This window comes from Labrus bergylta, chromosome 14, assembly GCF_963930695.1.
Source record: "Labrus bergylta chromosome 14, fLabBer1.1, whole genome shotgun sequence".
Classification (NCBI taxonomy): Eukaryota; Metazoa; Chordata; class Actinopteri; order Labriformes; family Labridae; genus Labrus; species Labrus bergylta.
In genome coordinates this window covers 21,446,226-21,464,623 of record NC_089208.1, presented here as the reverse complement: position 1 = coordinate 21,464,623, position 18,398 = coordinate 21,446,226, and the positions used below count along the sequence as shown (strand labels likewise).

At 41.0% G+C, this 18,398-nt stretch overlaps 1 protein-coding gene across 1 annotated transcript; it reads left to right on the top strand.

Annotated features, from left to right (window-relative positions):
* The first annotated feature begins 838 nt into the window (after window positions 1-838).
* lcp2a (lymphocyte cytosolic protein 2a) lies at window positions 839-17,324 on the top strand. Its single transcript, XM_065963115.1, has 21 exons — window positions 839-1,373; window positions 3,416-3,478; window positions 3,663-3,709; window positions 4,412-4,483; window positions 4,591-4,616; window positions 5,098-5,138; window positions 5,531-5,717; window positions 6,158-6,252; window positions 9,513-9,582; window positions 9,674-9,751; window positions 10,709-10,734; window positions 11,121-11,140; window positions 12,038-12,148; window positions 12,244-12,262; window positions 12,376-12,391; window positions 12,488-12,575; window positions 13,381-13,433; window positions 13,876-13,958; window positions 14,559-14,633; window positions 14,837-14,986; window positions 15,738-17,324. Exons 1-21 carry the CDS (start codon window positions 1,296-1,298, stop codon window positions 15,885-15,887), a joined length of 1,548 nt encoding a protein of 515 aa, XP_065819187.1. The 5' UTR covers window positions 839-1,295; the 3' UTR covers window positions 15,888-17,324.
* The last annotated feature ends 1,074 nt before the right edge of the window (window positions 17,325-18,398 follow it).

The following is an 18,398-nucleotide window of genomic DNA, read 5'->3' as shown; positions in this document are numbered from 1 at the left end:
GACTAAGCTCAGCCGTCGTCAATTATTTGTTCTTTCATATTGATTCTGCAACAGCGTGATATTGGCGTCCCAGTCTGTTTCTGCGTTGAGGAAGCACGGCAACACACACACACACAGCGCTGTTCTCCCTCGTTGGCTCAGCTGATCCTGTCTCTCCTCTCTTACACTCTGAAGACGGTACAGAGGGGGGTGGGGGGTCACTTTGTCCCCCCATTACGCCCCTATGACATTCAGACTGAAGGCGAAACTGCTCCCTTCACGACCTCTCTGAACAGTCCTAACATCCCACAGTCTGTAAACGGCCGTATGAAGGATGTTTCTGTGAAAACTAATAATGAGTAGAAATCACGTCTTTTTGCATCGATGGCCCTCCGCTGCGAATGACTTTTTTCATTTTTAAATGAACAGACGACGAGACAGAATAATATCCTAATCATTTATAATTCTGAGAGAACAGCGCAGTGAAACCGTCTCTCCTCCTTCTGAACGTTTGAGTGAAAGTGCAAATCGGCAGAAAACAGAAACCCAACACCTGAAAGGCACCAGTGATCCCCTCCATCAGTCTGAACGCCACTGAGGTGGTTGAACGCACTGATGGAAACGGTTAATGTGACCTGAGCTCCAGGATGAAGGTGAAGCTGCAGAGATCAGATTATCTCTCTCTCTGTCTCTGTCTCTCTCTCTCTCTCTCTCTCTCTGTTTTTAAGTGTACATCGTAGAGCTGCAGAGAGCGGCTGCGGCTGCAACTGCAACGTCTGTTCCGCTCTGTGGTCACACTTCATCACCCCCCCCTCCTCTGCACAGTCACTTCCTCTGAGAGAAAGAGAGAGAAGGGGAGGAAAGAGAGGCAGATACTGACAGATAGAAAGAGGGGAAGAAGTAGAGAGAGAAAGAGAGAGAGAGAGAGAAGGAAGCCATTTTGGTTCCTTGGTGTCATGTCGGCCTGAACGTCGCTTCGTTCTTTCTGTCCTCTTCGCTGAAAACTCTCAGACTGTAAGAGAGCTGCGAGCTGATTGGAGGAAGTCGAACTTTCTGAAGACAGCTGACGGTTATTTTATTTTTGGAGACAATTTCAGAGAAGTTTGGTTCGTGCTCAGCAGGAAGGAGTAGTGAGGATCGAGGCCTGCCCACATGCCACAGAGTCAACGGCCAACTGAAGACAAGAAGCAGGAAGACAGAAGTCCTCAGCAGGCGTTTGGTGATGGTCGCCTCGGTCTGTTAGAGCAGAACGTTTGGGTTTGACATCAGCTGGACGGACAGACATCGAGTCTCTGAGAGGGTTTGGAGGGCACAGGATGAGCTCAGACCGAGTGCCATCCAGGTTGGAGGTGATGGGGTGGAGCTCTCAGGAGCTGGCAGACTACCTGAAGAAGGTCAGACATCCATCCATCTACCCTCCCCTCCCTCTCTCTCTCGCTCTCTCTCTCGCTCTCTCTCTCTCTCTCTCTCTCTCTCTCTCACTCTCTCTCTTTCTCTACCTTCCTTTATTTCTCGTCCTCCTCTCCAGCTGCAGACACACAGACACTTGTCTCAGCAGCTTCGAGACTCAGAACTTTTCGGTAGAATTATTAAAACCAAAGAAATCGCTGTAGTCCGATGTGCACCGTTTGACCAATGGCGAGATGTCCTGACAGAGCTTACCTCTGATTGGATGGAGAGCAGGCGAGTCAAACATGGAGGAGGCTGTTGTAGCGTTTTAGCTTCAGAGTAACATCACACAGATATTTAGCTCACTGTGAGCTCTGATTCAGTCTGAGTATTGATGTTGAATCTGAAGTTTCTGGACCGGTTCACTATCAGGAGGTTCTGGTTTGTTTGTAGTTCAGATAAAACGGCACACAAGTCTTTTAGGTAGCATTAGCTGTACACAGAAAACCAGTCAGCTATGATGTAATCCTGGAGCACATCAGGGGTTAACTTGTTATGGACACTACGACGAGATACGCTATGACATGATACGATAAGATATAAGTTCTGATAAAACGATACAAAATGATACCGCTTGATTCAATGTGAAACGATCATCTGGCGTTCTATGCAGAAGTTTAAACAGGTCAGATGAGAGCTGAAGAGCTCCAGGATTACGCCCCTATGGATGTGTTTGGACTCTTCTGTTTTTCATGTTTTCCTCCTCACAGAGGATAGAACTCCTCTACAGATAAATTCATGAATTCATGTTTAGAATCTGTGATCAAGATTCATCCTGGTTCACTTCCAGAGTCTGCTTGAAGGTTAAAGAGAGGACGCAGTCCACCTCGCTGCTCTGCCGTCACGCCTGCTGTGGAAGTAACAGAGGCAGGGGGCGTGTCCAGAACGATGTCCAAGGGGTGGCATGGGGCCCTTTGAAATCTGATTGGGCACCCCAGGCGCAATCACAAAATCCTAAACTATGATTGGCTATTTGCCCTGTCAGAGGCGGGACTTAAGTTCCAACTAAGTGTTCAGGTTGTGTTAGTAGTTGCCTTGACATGTGAATGCAACATTTTTTGTTTTGTTAGTCCTTTGAATTGAAAATCAACGCTTTTCATGTTTCATAAGACAGGGGCGAAGGAAAGAAAGGAGTCTATAAAAAATAAAATCCTCTTCTCCATGTTCCTCTAACTCTAATCTGTGTCTCTAGTCTGTCTCAAACCCCCCAATGATGAAAAAAGTCCATCCTCTCCGTCTTTTGCCTGCTCCACTTTTCAGAAAATGTGTGCTCAAACAGGCCGATTGGAGATTTTCCCTTCATGACATCACAAAGGGCAGTAACCCCTCCCCCAGGTGGGTGACACTCCCACAGCTAGGTGTTTGTTCTGCCCTCTGAGTCTGTTTTCTCACCGTAAACAATAGGACATGGAGCGAGACACCCAAGCCCTTCCAGTGAGGGGGCGTGGTCAGACACAGCTCACAGCTTACATATTTAAAGGTACAGACACAGAAACAGCCTGTTCTGAGCAGGGCTGAAATAGAGGGGTTTATAGACATGATCAAATACAGGATCAGAGTGGATTTAGAACAAGACACTTCACAGACATGTTTTGAGGAGCTCTGAGACTTATTTACACTGGTTGAAGAGGAGGAGGATATGTGACCTTTAAACTCAGAAGATTTACATGTTGCCATGCTCTTGTTTAAGGGTCAGTTACGTTCTTCAGGTGTGCACGTGCACTTTATGCCTGTTTACGGTAAGTCAGGACCCCAGTTGGACCACCCGAGTCAAAAAAGTCTGGACCCCCCCCCCCCGAACAGAGGGATTATTGTAATCCAGCTCTTTGATTCTTTTCAACACTACCTGCAGCGAGACATCTCTGTTATTTTAATGATCGATATTATGAAGTTTTTTTTACAGTAAGAGACAGGTGTTCAGGAGAGGAGTGAATCCGTCTCAAACTGCACACTGATTTAACATTACCATACCTGTGGTGTGTTTCAGATGAATCTATCCGGCTGTGATAAAGTCGTGATGAAGAACTCCATCACCGGATCCAGATTTGTGGTGAGTTCACAAACAAACATTTATGCTTGGACAACAGAGAGAGGAGAGGAGAGGAGAGGAGAGGAGAGGAGAGGAGAGGAGAGATAAGGAGATATGAAAGGAGATGAGGAGGTATAGAAGGCGGTAAGGAGATATGAAAGGAGAGGAGTCAGTTGTTGAACTTGACATCTGGTGTTTTTTTTAGAATCTGAGTGAAAACGACCTGCAGAAGTTCCCGAAGCTTCACGCTCCGTAAGTTTAAACTTTATTTATAACTCTGTTTGTGGACAGGTTTGAATAAACTTTATTTATAACTCTGACTGTGGACAGGTTTGAATAACCTTTATTTATAACTCTGTTTGTGGACAGGTTTGAATAACCTTTATTTATAACTCTGTGTGCTGACAGGTTTGAATAACCTTAATTTATAACTCTGTCTGTGGATTGGTTTGAATAACCTTTATTTATAACTCTGACTGTGGACAGGTTTGAATAACCTTTATTTATAACTCTGTTTGTGGACAGGTTTGAATAACCTTAATTTATAACTCTGTGTGCTGACAGGTTTGAATAACCTTTATTTATAACTCTGTTTGTGGACAGGTTTGAATAACATTTATTTATAACTCTGTGTGCTGACAGATTTGAATAACCTTTATTTATAACTCTGTTTGTGGACAGGTTTGAATAACCTTTATTTATAACTCTGTGTGCTGACAGGTTTGAATAACCTTTATTTAGAACTCTGTTTGTGGACAGGTTTGAATAACATTTATTTATAACTCTGTGTGCTGACAGATTTGAATAACCTTTATTTATAACTCTGTTTGTGGACAGGTTTGAATAACATTTATTTATGACTCTGTGTGCTGACAGGTTTGAATAACCTTTATTTATAACTCTGTTTGTGGACAGGTTTGAATAACCTTTATTTATAACTCTGTATGCTGACAGGTTAATCTTAAAGATCAGCACAGAAATCAGCAAAAAGGAGGAGAAACGAGGACTTTTACGATTTGGTAAAAGGTATATTTTCTAAATCTTTTTACTTATTTTAAAACAAATGACACAAACACAGTTAATCTAGTGATTGAATGTTTGCATCTAAATAATATAATGTTTGTTTTTTACAGAGCAACTCCCAAAAGTCATGAACCAGGTAGGAACTGTTCTTTACAACATAAATATTATCTAATTTCAAATATTGTGCTAAATATAGTTAATATGTTTTATAACATTATATAAATCTTATTTCTACATCTTTGTTATATTTCATCACACTTTGATATCTTGTTGTTTTTGGACATGATATAGTAATCATAGTTTTACATGAAAAGAGACAAAAATCCCTTTCATCATGTCATAAATGATTTGTTCTTTTGCTTTGATGGTATTTGTAATGTGAACAACACGACGTCATGACTTTATATTAAACACATGGTGGATTACTCTGCTTTTAAAACTTTTAATTAATCTTTTCTTTTTTAGTTTATTGACATCAGATTCCACTTTTGTAGGTTTCTGTCTCTTTGTTTTATCTGTTATTATTTTCTGTTTCTGCTCAATCGTTAAAGATCTTAATCTGAGTCGACATGTTTATGTGTTAATGAGCTGCTAAAGTTCTGTCTCCTCGTCTGCAGACACCTGTGCTGACGTTCAGGGCTGGGGAGAAGACGAGTTTGTACGTTCGGCCGCCTTTCTTCTGTTTTTTCCACTTTTGTTTTCATTTGAACAAAAAAAATACTCTGACCCTGTCGGGGAATTTCCAATTTGTGCAGCTTTATTCCAGAAAAAGTTGCTGTTTTAAAGGTTTCAGCCTCTTTTTACATTTGGTCTTCTCATCCTTCTAAAGCTAAATGAGATAAATGAACCCTTCTCTGACGGGCTTAAACATGTCATCTTTATAAATACTATAGAGCCTGGTTGTAGGATGTTCCTCCCGGCGGTTTGGTTGTTCCTCGGTGATTCAGGGTTGTTGGTTGGTGGTTTTCAGGTTGTTGTGGGTTCTATCCTTGAATAATTTCCTCCATCCATCCCTCATCATCCACCTCTCTGTGTCCTCCGCTCTGTCAGGATGATGAAGATTTCGATGATGACTATGAGAGTCCGTACAGTGGTGAGGAGGAGGGCAGCGGCGGGGACTATGAATCCCCAAACGAGGACGCGGCCAATGATTATGAGCCACCTCCTACCGAGCCTCCCGAGGACTTGCCTCTCAAACTGTGCAGCACCCTGCCCATGGGAAACAGCGATTACGTTGGTAACCACCAGGGGGGGCTCTGACTCTCTGACGTTACTGTATGATACACTTTAATGTTTGACATCTAGTTCTTATTCAGACATGAGAAATGAAAAGACACGACACATTACCACATGACATGACATCGATCCTTGGAGGAAATTGTCATGGAATCCAAGCTCTGCACACATTTAGCTGCCTCCCTGTTAGAAAAACAATAGAAACAAGAAGCCACATGTAAACAGAGACATAAACAACAGGAAGCACGTTGCACAAAACTCCTGTGTCGTAAGAATAACACAGAAATGTTATAAATAAAACACACCAAGACACGTTACACAACTCCCACGGCCTCAAGAAACATTGTTCATAAGATTTATCACATTTTTATAAGTTTCCCTCAAATCGAATAAATGTTTTCATCCACTTGGGAAGAATGATATTAATGTGTGTGTTTGTAGATAACAGAGATAACCATATATCATCCAGAGGCCCGCCTCCTGCTCTGAGTCCCCGCCCCCCTGTAGCCTCCCTTTCTGCACCGTCTCCCCGCATGGTGAGTCTCTGTCTTTCTTTCTCTGATCTCTGGTGAGTCTGGTTCTGTTCAAGGTTTCTACCTGTTAGAGGCAGAGTCAGTCAAATGTTTGCAAACATTCAAACTGGGCCCCTCCTCCTGGGCTCATCTTCCTCAGAAGCCCCACTCACTGCAGGACGTAGTGTGTATGTTTACTGCTTGTACCTACACTGCGAACTAATGCACGCTTGCACAAGCTAACTGCCGGTGTTTGTCACCTGCCTGTCCAACAGGAAACAGACCAACTCCACGTCCACGAGTAAAAGACAACACAAGGTTCACCCTTTTTTTTCCAACGAGCTTTATCCACTTGGTGTTTCTCCTCACTCTGATTATATTTTCTCTTCTTTGCTGCTACGTCCACGTCCGTCATATTCACCACTTTGAATCTCGTCCAATCACTGAATTAGATCCACTCCTAAACTCACCTGCTGCGCTGTCATTGGCTGGAGGAAACACACCAACTCCACCCAGAAACATTTGTTTCTGCTCCGCGTGTTCTTCTCCCCTCTCTAGTTCATACTGTCTGTACACACATAGTAGTGATGTGAAAAGCAGTTCTTTTCAGTGACTGAATCAGTAGAATCAGTTCAGTTCAAAGTGATTCGTTCAAAAGATTCGTTCACAGAATCGTTCAGTACTTCTCTGCAGCTCTGTCTGTGAATCAGAATTTAATAAGCTGAAACACGGCAAAACGTTTAGTTCTGCTCGCGATCGTACTGAGAACAGCAGGTGGTGAATAATAAACTAATGAGCTGAGAATTTAGTTGGATAAAGTTACAGTTTGCAAACTGAAAGTTGCTAAAACAATCACATTTATTTTCCCCGACCGTTCTGTTCAGTACGTTCAGTACACGAATCACTCACTGACTGTCTGACTGAGAGGAAGAGAGAGGAGGCGGAGTTCTCGTTCACTGAACGAACTGAACGAGAACTCCGCGTCCGAGTCTCTCTCTTCCTCTCAGTTCGTTCAGTGAACATGAACGAGCGAGACTGCGAGTCACCAGCCTCAGTCACACACACACACACACACTCACACACACACACACACACACACACACACACACACACACACACACACACACACACACACACACACACACACTGTACTGACTGAAACACGATGGTTAGTGGATGTTAAAACAGTCAGCTGAGTGAAATTGAGTTGGATATAAAAGCCGTTTGTAAACTGACAGCAGCTATAAAAAGCACATACATTTTCGCAACACCTAAATGTTAAATAATATATTTTCTACTTCCTCAATTTTGGAGACATGAGAGGGATAAGTAGGGGCGGGCTTTAGTGACACAGAGCTCCCGACCGACTCCGTCCTGTTGGCTCAGTCAGTAGGTATCACTGACATGAAGAGAGAGGGAGGGCGGGCTTTGAGCGACTGTTACGGTCTAGAGAGAGACACGAGACGGGAGAGAGGAGAGCGCAAATGAAGTTGAGAAATGAACGACTCTTTTCAATAAGTGATTCAGTTCAGTTCCTTCACCCAGATGATTCGTTCGTTTTGAATGAATCGTTCATGACCGACACATCACTAACACATAGCATTAGCAGAATGGAAAACAGACATCATAACATCAAACTTTGCTTCCTTGTCGTCTTGGATTTCCGCCGCATCTCATTTTAATTTTTTTACAATTCTTTATTTAGAGGATGGTTGAGAACAATTTACAGACAATTAGCCATGCAGTAACAGAAGGTATAAAGGGTCCACAGTGAAAGTCTGCAGCAAACATCTAGATAATCTTGAGACCATTTTCCTCCTTAACATCATCAAGTTTTTTCTTTTTTTTAACAATATGTACCTTATTACTCTATAACTGTATACAGTCTGTAAAGAGGGATGTGTCGTTACATTTATTTTCTTTAATATGTAGGGCGACAGTTCAACATGTTTTCAAAGCGGAGGGCCCAAGAGACAGAAAACAAAGTACAGGAAAACAAAACACCTTATGCATGATAAACATACAAGACATCAGTACACATACACATGTATGCATGAGAATAACAACATCAACGTTAAAGTATCTGTTAATTGACCAATTCTGGGAAGTGTGGCCGTGACAAACGTACATGCGAGACCCATCTAGACCATAATTGCTTAAATTTATCCATTTGTAAACGAAGTGAGAAGGTAATTTTTTCCATAACATAGATTTAATTGACTGTATCCTCCCACTCCTCTGTCATGGGGGGGTCAGGGTGTAGCCAGTGTCTAGTTATAGTTTTTTTTACAGGCAGTTATCAGAATGCCAAATAGGTAAACATTGAAGTGACCAGCAATATAGTCAACTTTCCCAAAAAAATAAGTACTAAACTCAGATGGTATTTTCTTTGTAAATTTGACTTCCAGAGTGTTGTGGATCATTGACCAGACATTTCTAATTGTTTGACAGTCCCAAAATATGTGCCAATGGTTAGCATCTTGGCTCCCACATTGTTTCCAGCATTTTGGATCCTCTCCTGTGAAATAAGATTTTTGTTTCGGGGTGATAAAAAACCTAACCAGACACTTCCATCCAAATTCTCTCCATGTATGTGAGTTAGTACATTTCCACTGAAAATCACAATAGTTGTGCCATTCTTCTTTTGAAATAGTGAAACTGCCTTCTTTTTCCCATTTGTTTTTTACATATTCTGTTGAATGTGATTTTTTTTTCATAAAGCCTTTATATAGTCTGGATATGAAACCTCTTTTTAATTGTGATTTGTAGGCTCCTATAAATTATTATAATTATTATAAAGTCCTGTTGTTCAAGGGCATATTTTCTCTTCAAAGTCTGAAAATCCATCAAGTGTCCCTCATCAGTAACTGAAAAGAGTGTGGTTATTCCTTTACTTGTCCAGTCTTTAAATCTGGAGTCCAGTTGGTTAGGTTTAAAATCATGGTCATAGGCACACAGTCTTACTAGTCGTATTTTATCTTGTAAATAATAGTCTTCCTTAACAGCTTTCCAGACTTTCAGTTGGAATCTAATCCAGGAGTTCTGTATGTTATCTATGGTTTTTCCGAAATCATCTTTAGCAAGTACTGTCTGGATTGGATGGTTCTTAGTCAATGAGAGCGCTGCGTCTCTTTTATACATCCTGTCTCCACTAAGAGACCTTTCTTCTAAGCATTTTAAAGAGTGCATGTGAGAAAACAGCTTTAGTAGATTTGGTTTGAGGTGATTTTAAACATTGTAAACATGAATCAGCTGGTCACTCGACCTCTCTCTGCCTCTTTCAGCCAGGTGAGTCGCCCGCCAGGAGAGACCCCTCCCCCTCCCCTCTTGGCGGCGGACAACCATCAGGAAACTGTAAGTAACAGGAAGCTGCTCCTGTCCACACAGGAAGCACTCTGTTGTTGTGGTAACGGTTCATGACGTGTGCATCTGTTGTTGTGTCCAGTTCCTCCTGGGCCTCCGCAGATCTTTCGTAGAGACAAACCGGGTAGAAATGCAGGATCCACCCCGTCCCCGAACAGAGGTAACCCTGAACGAAACATGACAACGATCACCTCTGTAGGTTTTATATCATTTAATCACTTTATTTTAACTTTTTTAATCACTTAACTAAACCTCAATCTGTTTACAGATTCATTTATCTCACTCGTTTGGTTTCATTTCATTTGAATTTAAACCCGAGAGGGGTGGTGTGGGCCCTCCTAGAACTTTTATTGCCCACCCCAGGTGCCATCCCAAAATCCTAAACTATGATTGGCTATTTGCTCAGTGAGAGGCGGGACTTCAGTTAAAATCAACTATTAGGTTTTTTTTTGCAGAGACTGCTCGTATGTTTCTTTACTTATCAGTGCAGCGTATTTTATTTTGTTTGTACTTTAAATTGTAAATAAAACTTTGCACAGTACAGGTGTACGGGAAAGTAATGCACTCAATGAACTAACTGGCCATATGTCGGCACCAAAACATTAGAAGTTAGACTGTGCTGGAGTTTGCATGGACATTTTTAAGTAAGTCATTAAAACATTAAGCTAATGTTTACAATGTTTACATTAGCTTATCTTGTGTTATAAAGTAGATATTATTGGTGAGGTTAGAAAGGGTAAATAATTGATATTTATTTGTGTGTGTGTGACATCACACTACCCCTGCAGAAGTCGGGGCCTCAGTTTGGTCACCCCAGTCCAAAAAGTCTGGACACACCCCTGGTGTTATATTATATTTATCTGAAAATATCTTCATGTGTTTTGTGCTTCTCTTTCTTAATGTTTCTTGAAGACGAAGACGATATAATATGGTTACCTTAAAATCAAATATTAACCTCGACAGGAGCTCAGGGCAGAAACGACAGACGATAACAACAACAGAGTTAAAGGATTAAAATCAAACTGAAGAGTTAACCTTTCTATTATAAGTTTTTATCTATTCATTTGATAGGCTGATGTTTTAAGCACTTTAACATGAAGTCTTCTGTTGTTCACAGGACCTCATCGCAACACAGTGAACACAGTGAGTTTTTAAAGTGGATTTTATTTCACAATAATTAAACAATCTCATTATATGGAGCAGTGTTCAGGTGGAATCATTTTATTTCGCTTAAAGTGATCTCTAACTTTTATAAATCTGGCATTAATTTATTCTAAGTGGGTAATTTGTACACAGCCCTAAGCGGAAGAAGCTGATTTTCAAATATAGATCTACGACGTTGTCTGTTACAGTTTCACTTACATTTAATCCAATTCTATGATTAAGACAGAAAAACTAAAACTTAACAGGATCGAGAACAGAACCCTGAGGAACTCCTGATGCTCAACAGACACAAATAAGTTCTGTGTAACATGAATTTAGTCTAAACTTTTATTCTCTTATTGTTTTATTGTTTCTCCTTCTTATAGCCTGGGGCACATTCATGGAGGTAAGAATACAATCACTAACTCACACTTATGAGAATTACACTGATAATCAACCAGAGAGCATCGACAGGAAGATTTTTACACAGTAATAGATTAATCTCAGTTTGTATCATACGCAAAATAAAAAAACCATAATTTTAACTCTAATCCCCAACTTTGCCTTTGTAAAAACTGATTTAAAGGGCGATAATGAGGATAAATTACAAAATGTACAGGCAAAAATAAAATCAGGCATTTTGTAATTCAGATAGCACATAACATCAGATGTGAATTAGTTTCAGACTGCAGATTCTTTATTATATTTTGGGGAACTAACCCCCGTGTCCCACAAGGGTTATTTCTGGATCCATTTCCATTAACATGTTCCATTAAAACTATTGTTGCTGTAACACGGCCTTTAATATCAGATTTTGTGCAGACAATACTATCTTCTATCTATCTGGCTCTTCTCCATTAAATACTGAATAAGTGCATCATCCCACCTCTATGACATGTGTAAGCAAATAAAAGAGGTTCTAAAGTGCAGTTCAGACAATATTCCAATAATGTTAACATCATTACATGCCACTGGGGAGAAGTATTCTAAGATATCTTTCTATGGGGCCCTTAATACCTGGAGGTGCCCCTGTACACACCTAACCATGAAGTGCCATCTGTCGGTTTATCTGTGAAGGTTGAACACAGCCAACTAAACTTTGTCCCTTCAGATATGCAAAAAAAGGAAATGTGTCTTGGTTAATAAAGCCACTATCACAGAGGAGATTTGTAAAATGTCTGAATGTAACAACTTTCAAATGGCTTGTTTGTTATGGAGTTTATGATGTAACCCCATAACGTACAGAGAATATCAAATGTGTGACGCTTTCATGACACAGTTGTGTGTTTCTGTTTGTTTTTAGGGCTCAGCCCGAAACCCCCGATCCTCCTAACTGGTCCAAACCTCCTGTTCTACCTCCTCCCTCCACGTCTATCGGCAGGAGTAACTCCTCTGCCAGAGCTCCTCCCAACAGGTCAGCATCATTGGCTGTATATAAATATGGAACTCTGTAAGATGGTCAAACTGCTTGTTCTAGGTTTTTGATCATATACACGTTTTATTTTGCAGGTTCGATGCAAGAAGAGAGGTACGTTTCTTTACTGACAGACTCTTATTTTGAACCTTTCTTTACTGACAGACTCTTATTTTGACAGCTAATTTGTTTGAAATGACCTCTGATCCTTTCCTCTCTCTCTTCAGCAGACAAATGATGAAGGTGAGATTAATTTTAGCTCGTCTTATCTACTCCCCTTTGTTTCTTCGATCACCATCAATATGTGAGAAATTCTTTAAACTCCTTTCTCTTTTCCAGTTCCTAAAAACAACACCTTCCCCCTCCACAATAAAAGTCTTCACCCTCGCCCTGGACTCCCGGGTCCCCTTCCACGTCACGGAGACAGGTATAAATGATAAAATCATTATTATGACAATAATCATGCCTGTTTAATCTAGTAAATTGTGGAGTACCTCATGGATCAAAGGTAGGCCCGCTAACATTTCTACAAAATGCAACGTTTTGTCCTGAAGCTTTTTCTCAGCTGTTTCAAGAAATTATCCATTTAAGAAACTAAATCTTTACATCTTTACAAACCAATGTCGGTTTGGCTGTTCGGACGTTTCATTTTTCTCCAGCTCTCCTCACAGGTTCAGGAAAGCCCCTTGAATTTTGTAATATCTGTGAAGAATTTTCTCCAACCATGAAGCAATTGCAAACAAGCAAACATGCTACAGAGTTATATTTAGTGATTTAAAACCTTAATAAAGGTTCACTGGTGAGTCTTTTATATACATTTATTTTTCACCTTTATCGAGTAAAGGAGTTTAAAAGTTGTGTTTATAGGGAGGCATGGCCAAGACAAAACACAATAACAGCAAAAAAATAAATCTAAAACAGAAGAGACAAAAGCACATAATTCAAACATTACATCCAATTAAAACCAGGAGATTACAGTTTCAGTTTTTTTTAACAGGGCCTTAGGTTTTTGGTAGACTGAAAGATAAAGATGTGAAAGTGTAACACATTATTCCAAGTCTATAAAGTCAAGTAGAAAAAAAGGAGGATTGTCCAAGCGGCAAACTCAAAAAATTAAGCCAATGCAGAAGTGCACAAAACTTCAGTTCCTCTAGTGTCCACCAGAGGCCTTCTCCAAAAGTGAGTCAATCTTCAAAAATGTATAACTGGCTTTTTTGTGTGTTTTTGAGCAGTTTGCCTCCCAATGTTCCCTCTACAGCGTCGCTGCCTCAAAAGCTTCACCCTGGTAAGAAGAACACAAACAATCAATTCAGCATTTTGTTAAACTATTTTATTCAGATTGATGAACAACAGATGTAGAGCTCTGGTTTAAATTCTTCTATAAACTTGTCTGTTTCTTTTCACACCGCTGATTTACATTTTTAATTTTTTTTGTGTCAGTGGCAAATATATGTTTTATTTGTATTTAAGTGACCCTGATAAAAGATTCAACTACATCAAACTAAGTTAAAATTTCAAAGTGTTGGTAGACTGAAGAGTAGAATTATGTTTTTGTTTTTCTTGTGCTGACTCTCTCAGTATAACACCTAAAAAGCAAGACTCAGGAAGTACTGTACTGATATTGTGTGTGTGTGTGTGTGTGTGTGTGTGTGTGTGTGTGTGTGTGTGTGTGTGTGTGTGTGTGTGTGTGTGTGTGTGTGTGTGCATGCATGCACTGTGTATTGCAGCGATTGGAGAGCCGAGAGGGAGCTTCTTAGGATCAGACAGACAGTCTTTTCGTCCTCCTCCGACCACATCAACGAGATCTCAGGTAACCACATGGAGAGATTTCTTTGTTTTCATTACATTCCATAAAAACCTGAAAATGACCTCAACATAAACACAAGACTGAACGTTTAGAGATGTTGTGAAGGATTGGAGAACTGCAAACATTTTCTCAAATAGAGATTACAGACTTTAACGTAATGTCATGTTAATTCCAAAATTTAGGATCTCACTGAGAAGAAATGTAAATGGACTTGAGGTTGTACAGTGTTTTTACACCGCAGGTCACACCTACACATTCACACACTGATGGTAGAGGCTGCTGCGTAAAGAGCCCATCAGTATTAACTCATCCATTCATACACATTCACACACCACTGACAAAGCAGCAGGAGCCAAGTGTTAAGTGTCTTGCACAAGGACACATCGGACATGTTGCTGCAGGAGCTGGGGATCGAGCCCGTGACCTGCAGAGAGAGACGACGACTCTACCACTGATCCACAGCTGCTCCAAATGTCTACTCAATGCAAAACTGTCTCGAATATCATTGATTGACACATTGTGTGTGTGTGTGTGTGTGTGTGTGTGTGTGTGTGTGTGTGTGTGTGTGTGTGTGTGTGTGTGTGTGTGTGTGTGTGTTTGCAGGAGTTGGACCCTCGTTGGTACGTTGGTAAAGTGACCAGAGGTCAGGCTGAGGGATGTCTGAAAGGAGTCAACAAGGTACCAAACTAATTAAAAAATATATATATTCAGCGTTACTGGGTTATCAGTGTTGATGCAGAGAGGTGTAAGTGGTATTTTGATGAACGTATACAGGTTGTTGTGTACTGTATTAAAAGTAGTTGGTCAGTAAAACGTGAGGGGAGAGTAGTTTTACTTCTGTGACTCCGCCTCCTCATGTCTGCCTCTGTGTCTGTGTTGAGGACGGGGCGTACCTGGTGAGGGACTCCACGCGGCAGCTGGCCAATCAGCCGTTCACCCTGATGGTGTTTTACCAGGACAAAGTGTTCAACATCCAGATCAGAGAGCAGAACCACCAGTTCCTGCTGGGAACTGGACTCAAAGTGCAGGAGGTAAACAGGAAGTACACCTGAGTGAGCACAGAGTCGTGCTGACAGCTGAGCCTGTCCTCTAAAGAATGCAGTCACTTTATATCTGAGAGAAGGTTGAGGTTTTCAGTTCCCTTAATTCAATCTTTATTTAACCTTCCCCTTAGATAATCAAGAAATAGACAAAGAGGTTGAGCTGGGGGCGGGCCTTAACACACTCACCTGTCAGTCAACATAGCCACACCCCTAATTCTGAAAATGTATGCATAACTCTCAGTGCTTATATAATCAAAATGAATAATAATAATCAAACTGCAGCTGTAAAGTTGGACATTTTAACATGGGGCTCTATGGGGACTGACTCACTGCAGGAGACAGACTCTAGTGGACATACTCTCTTTATAAAACATATTGATAAACAACAGCTAGAGAAAGTAGTGCGCAGAGCCTCCAAGATCATTGGCTGCAGTCTGCCTACCATAGCCTCGAAACATCACCACTGACATTTGCACTATGAACTGTTCTTTTGCACCCTTGTTTGTGCCTTCTGCACCAAGCACTTTTGGACTGGTTTCACAACCTGTTTACACACCTTTATGTATTGTGCATAAACTTGAACTTGAATATCTTTAACTGTGAGTGTGTGTGTGTGTGTGTGTGTGTGTGTGTGTGTGTGTGTGTGTGTGTGTGTGTGTGTGTGTGTGTGTGTGTGTGTGTGTGTGTGTGTGTGTGTGTGTGTGTGTGTGTGTGTGTGTGTGTGTGTGTGTGTGTGCAGTCTTTCCCCTCAGTGAGTGGCATCATCAGTCATTACTCCCAGTCTCCTCTTCTCCTCATTGACGCCAAAAACAAGCGCTCGAGCCAGCAGAACCAGTGTCTGCTCTCCGACCCGGCCGGGTACTACATGACCGGACAGAACTGGTCCTGACTGGATCATTCCGGATCATAAAAACTAAGCCTGAGTTAAACCCAACAGGCAGGATGAAGATGAATGTTCTCCTCAGTAGTTGAGGTGTGATCATGAGAGAAATGTCAGATTTTTGCACGTTGCTTTATTTTCTCGTCTTCCACATTTTTTATTTTTGTGACGTTGCTCTGTTTTTAAAGTTTTACATTTTTTTGGGACGGTAAACTTTTTACACTCTGAAGCTCTGGAACTATTCTGTCAATAAAGGGGTTTTCATTTTAATTTTTTCTTGAGACGTCCTCTTGTCTGGCGTCACATAAATGTTGTATTGTCTCTTTAAGCCTCTAGTAGCAGTTATTCCAAATTCAAACTCTGCACTGATCTGTATCTGCGTCCAGCCCTGCTAAATCCAGTGTTTCAGGATGCATTCATGTATTTCTGTTTGTGAAATAAAGAGCAAGCTTCCAGTATTCCCACTTCACAAAAATAATGAGTTTAATCTCTTTATTAAATCCGTATAAAAATATTTAAAGGAGCCAATGTGTAAATTGCACAATTACATTGGCAACGTTTAATAATGTATTTGCAGTTTACAAAGTTTGCAAGAGTTTATCTGCATGAGTTGGTAATTAAAAATAAGAAATGGGCATTTAGGACTCTGTTGTATAGTTTTTCCCATGAGCCCCTTTTTAATCCCTGTCATCATTTGTCAGTTAAAGCTCAGACTATGTATTGTTTTGTCTGCGTTGTCCTCGAAGGCACCGCAGGGCGAATATTACTGCTGCCACTGCCAACTGTCATCACACACACTCACACACACACACTCACACACACTCACACACACACACACACACACTCACACACACACTCACACACACACTCACACACTCACACACACTCACACACACACACCCACACACACACACACACACTCACACACACACACACACACACACACACACCCACACACACACACACACACACACACACACACACACACACACACACACACACACACACACACTCACACACACACACACACACACACACACACACCAGTGTGAATCACCTGAGGTTCAGTCTGTCTTCGTTGGTGAACAGATAAGAAGTCAAAACTCTCATGACGAGTTTATGTTTTTTAATTCACCTGTAAAAGGTTTCAGGTGTCATTTTATGTTTGTATTCACTCGTATGATTCCTGTTTCTTTCTGAAGAAAGAAGTCTAGTTAACCCTAACCCTACCTGAAGTTAAAATATTTAACTTCAGGTAGAGTCACCAGTTAACCTAATGAGCATGTCTTTGGACTGTGGGAGGAAGCTGGAGTACCTGGAGAGAACCAACACATGCACAGGGAGAACATGCAAACTCCACACAGAGAGGCTCCTGACAGATGGGGATTCAAACCAGGAACTTTTGTAATTTACCTGTGCTAAACAAATAAAGATTGATGAATCATGGCTGCTCCTGAAATCTTCTTGAGTTGTATTTTAAAACTTGTCCCTCAAAGTGGGAGACTATCACTGTCGGGGGAGGGGCGGTGTCACGGAGCAGGGACTTTTAAAATGCATGTAAACATCTTAGTCCGACCTACATTGGACCAAAATCGGCCCATAATGGACATCTCATAATCATAAAAGAACTCCTAGATAAGTCGTTCATAGTGGGCAAACTAACAACATGTAAACTCAGCCACCGTATCGTAATCGGATTTCGCGTTCTGCGCATGCTCGAGAATTTCTGCCGGGGCTTTCACCCGGAAGCAGACAGCGTCCTTCTGCTGCTATCGCCATACATATATAAAACATACAAACAAGTAGTGCTTTAATATTTCAAACTTCAGGACAACCTTTAAACATACATCACTGTGAAAACTTCTCAAACGCCATAATGTTGTTTTCTTCTTTAAGCATCAGCTGCCTTAAAGACTCTTTAAAGACTCATTAACACGTCTGATGTCAGCCTTTCATCAGGACTCAAATGTTAATGTGGACGTAGACATGCTGACTGTGTGTGTATGTGTTTGGGAGGGAGGGGGTTCATTTGAAGAACAATAGCACGGGCGACACCTCAAACAGCTGATGGTCTGTTTGTCTTTTTCTGCTCTGACGAATCAGCAAACAGACCGACATCAAAACTCATCTGAAGCTTTGAAAAAGAAAGTTTTTATCATGAAACTTTCTTCAAATTAATCACTTTCAGAGGTTAGATTTTGATTTTCAAAATAAACGCTTAATTTCCTGCATCTTCATAGGCTCTAACTATTCACTAATAAAGTAACATAACATGGGGTCTGACTCTCTGCAGGAGACAGACTCTAGTGGACACTACAGGGACTGCAGTTTTTGGTCTGTCATTATTGGTGTCATTTCTCATCACTGGACATTTAAGCTACTTTTCAATGGAAACATCAGGATAACAATCGTTTGCAAAATATGTCTGCTGAAGCATCTTAGAAAATCACATGTGGGGCATTCAATTTGATAAATTTCCAGTTGGTATTGCAGGTGAGTGAAATGTTCCTGAGGGATGGG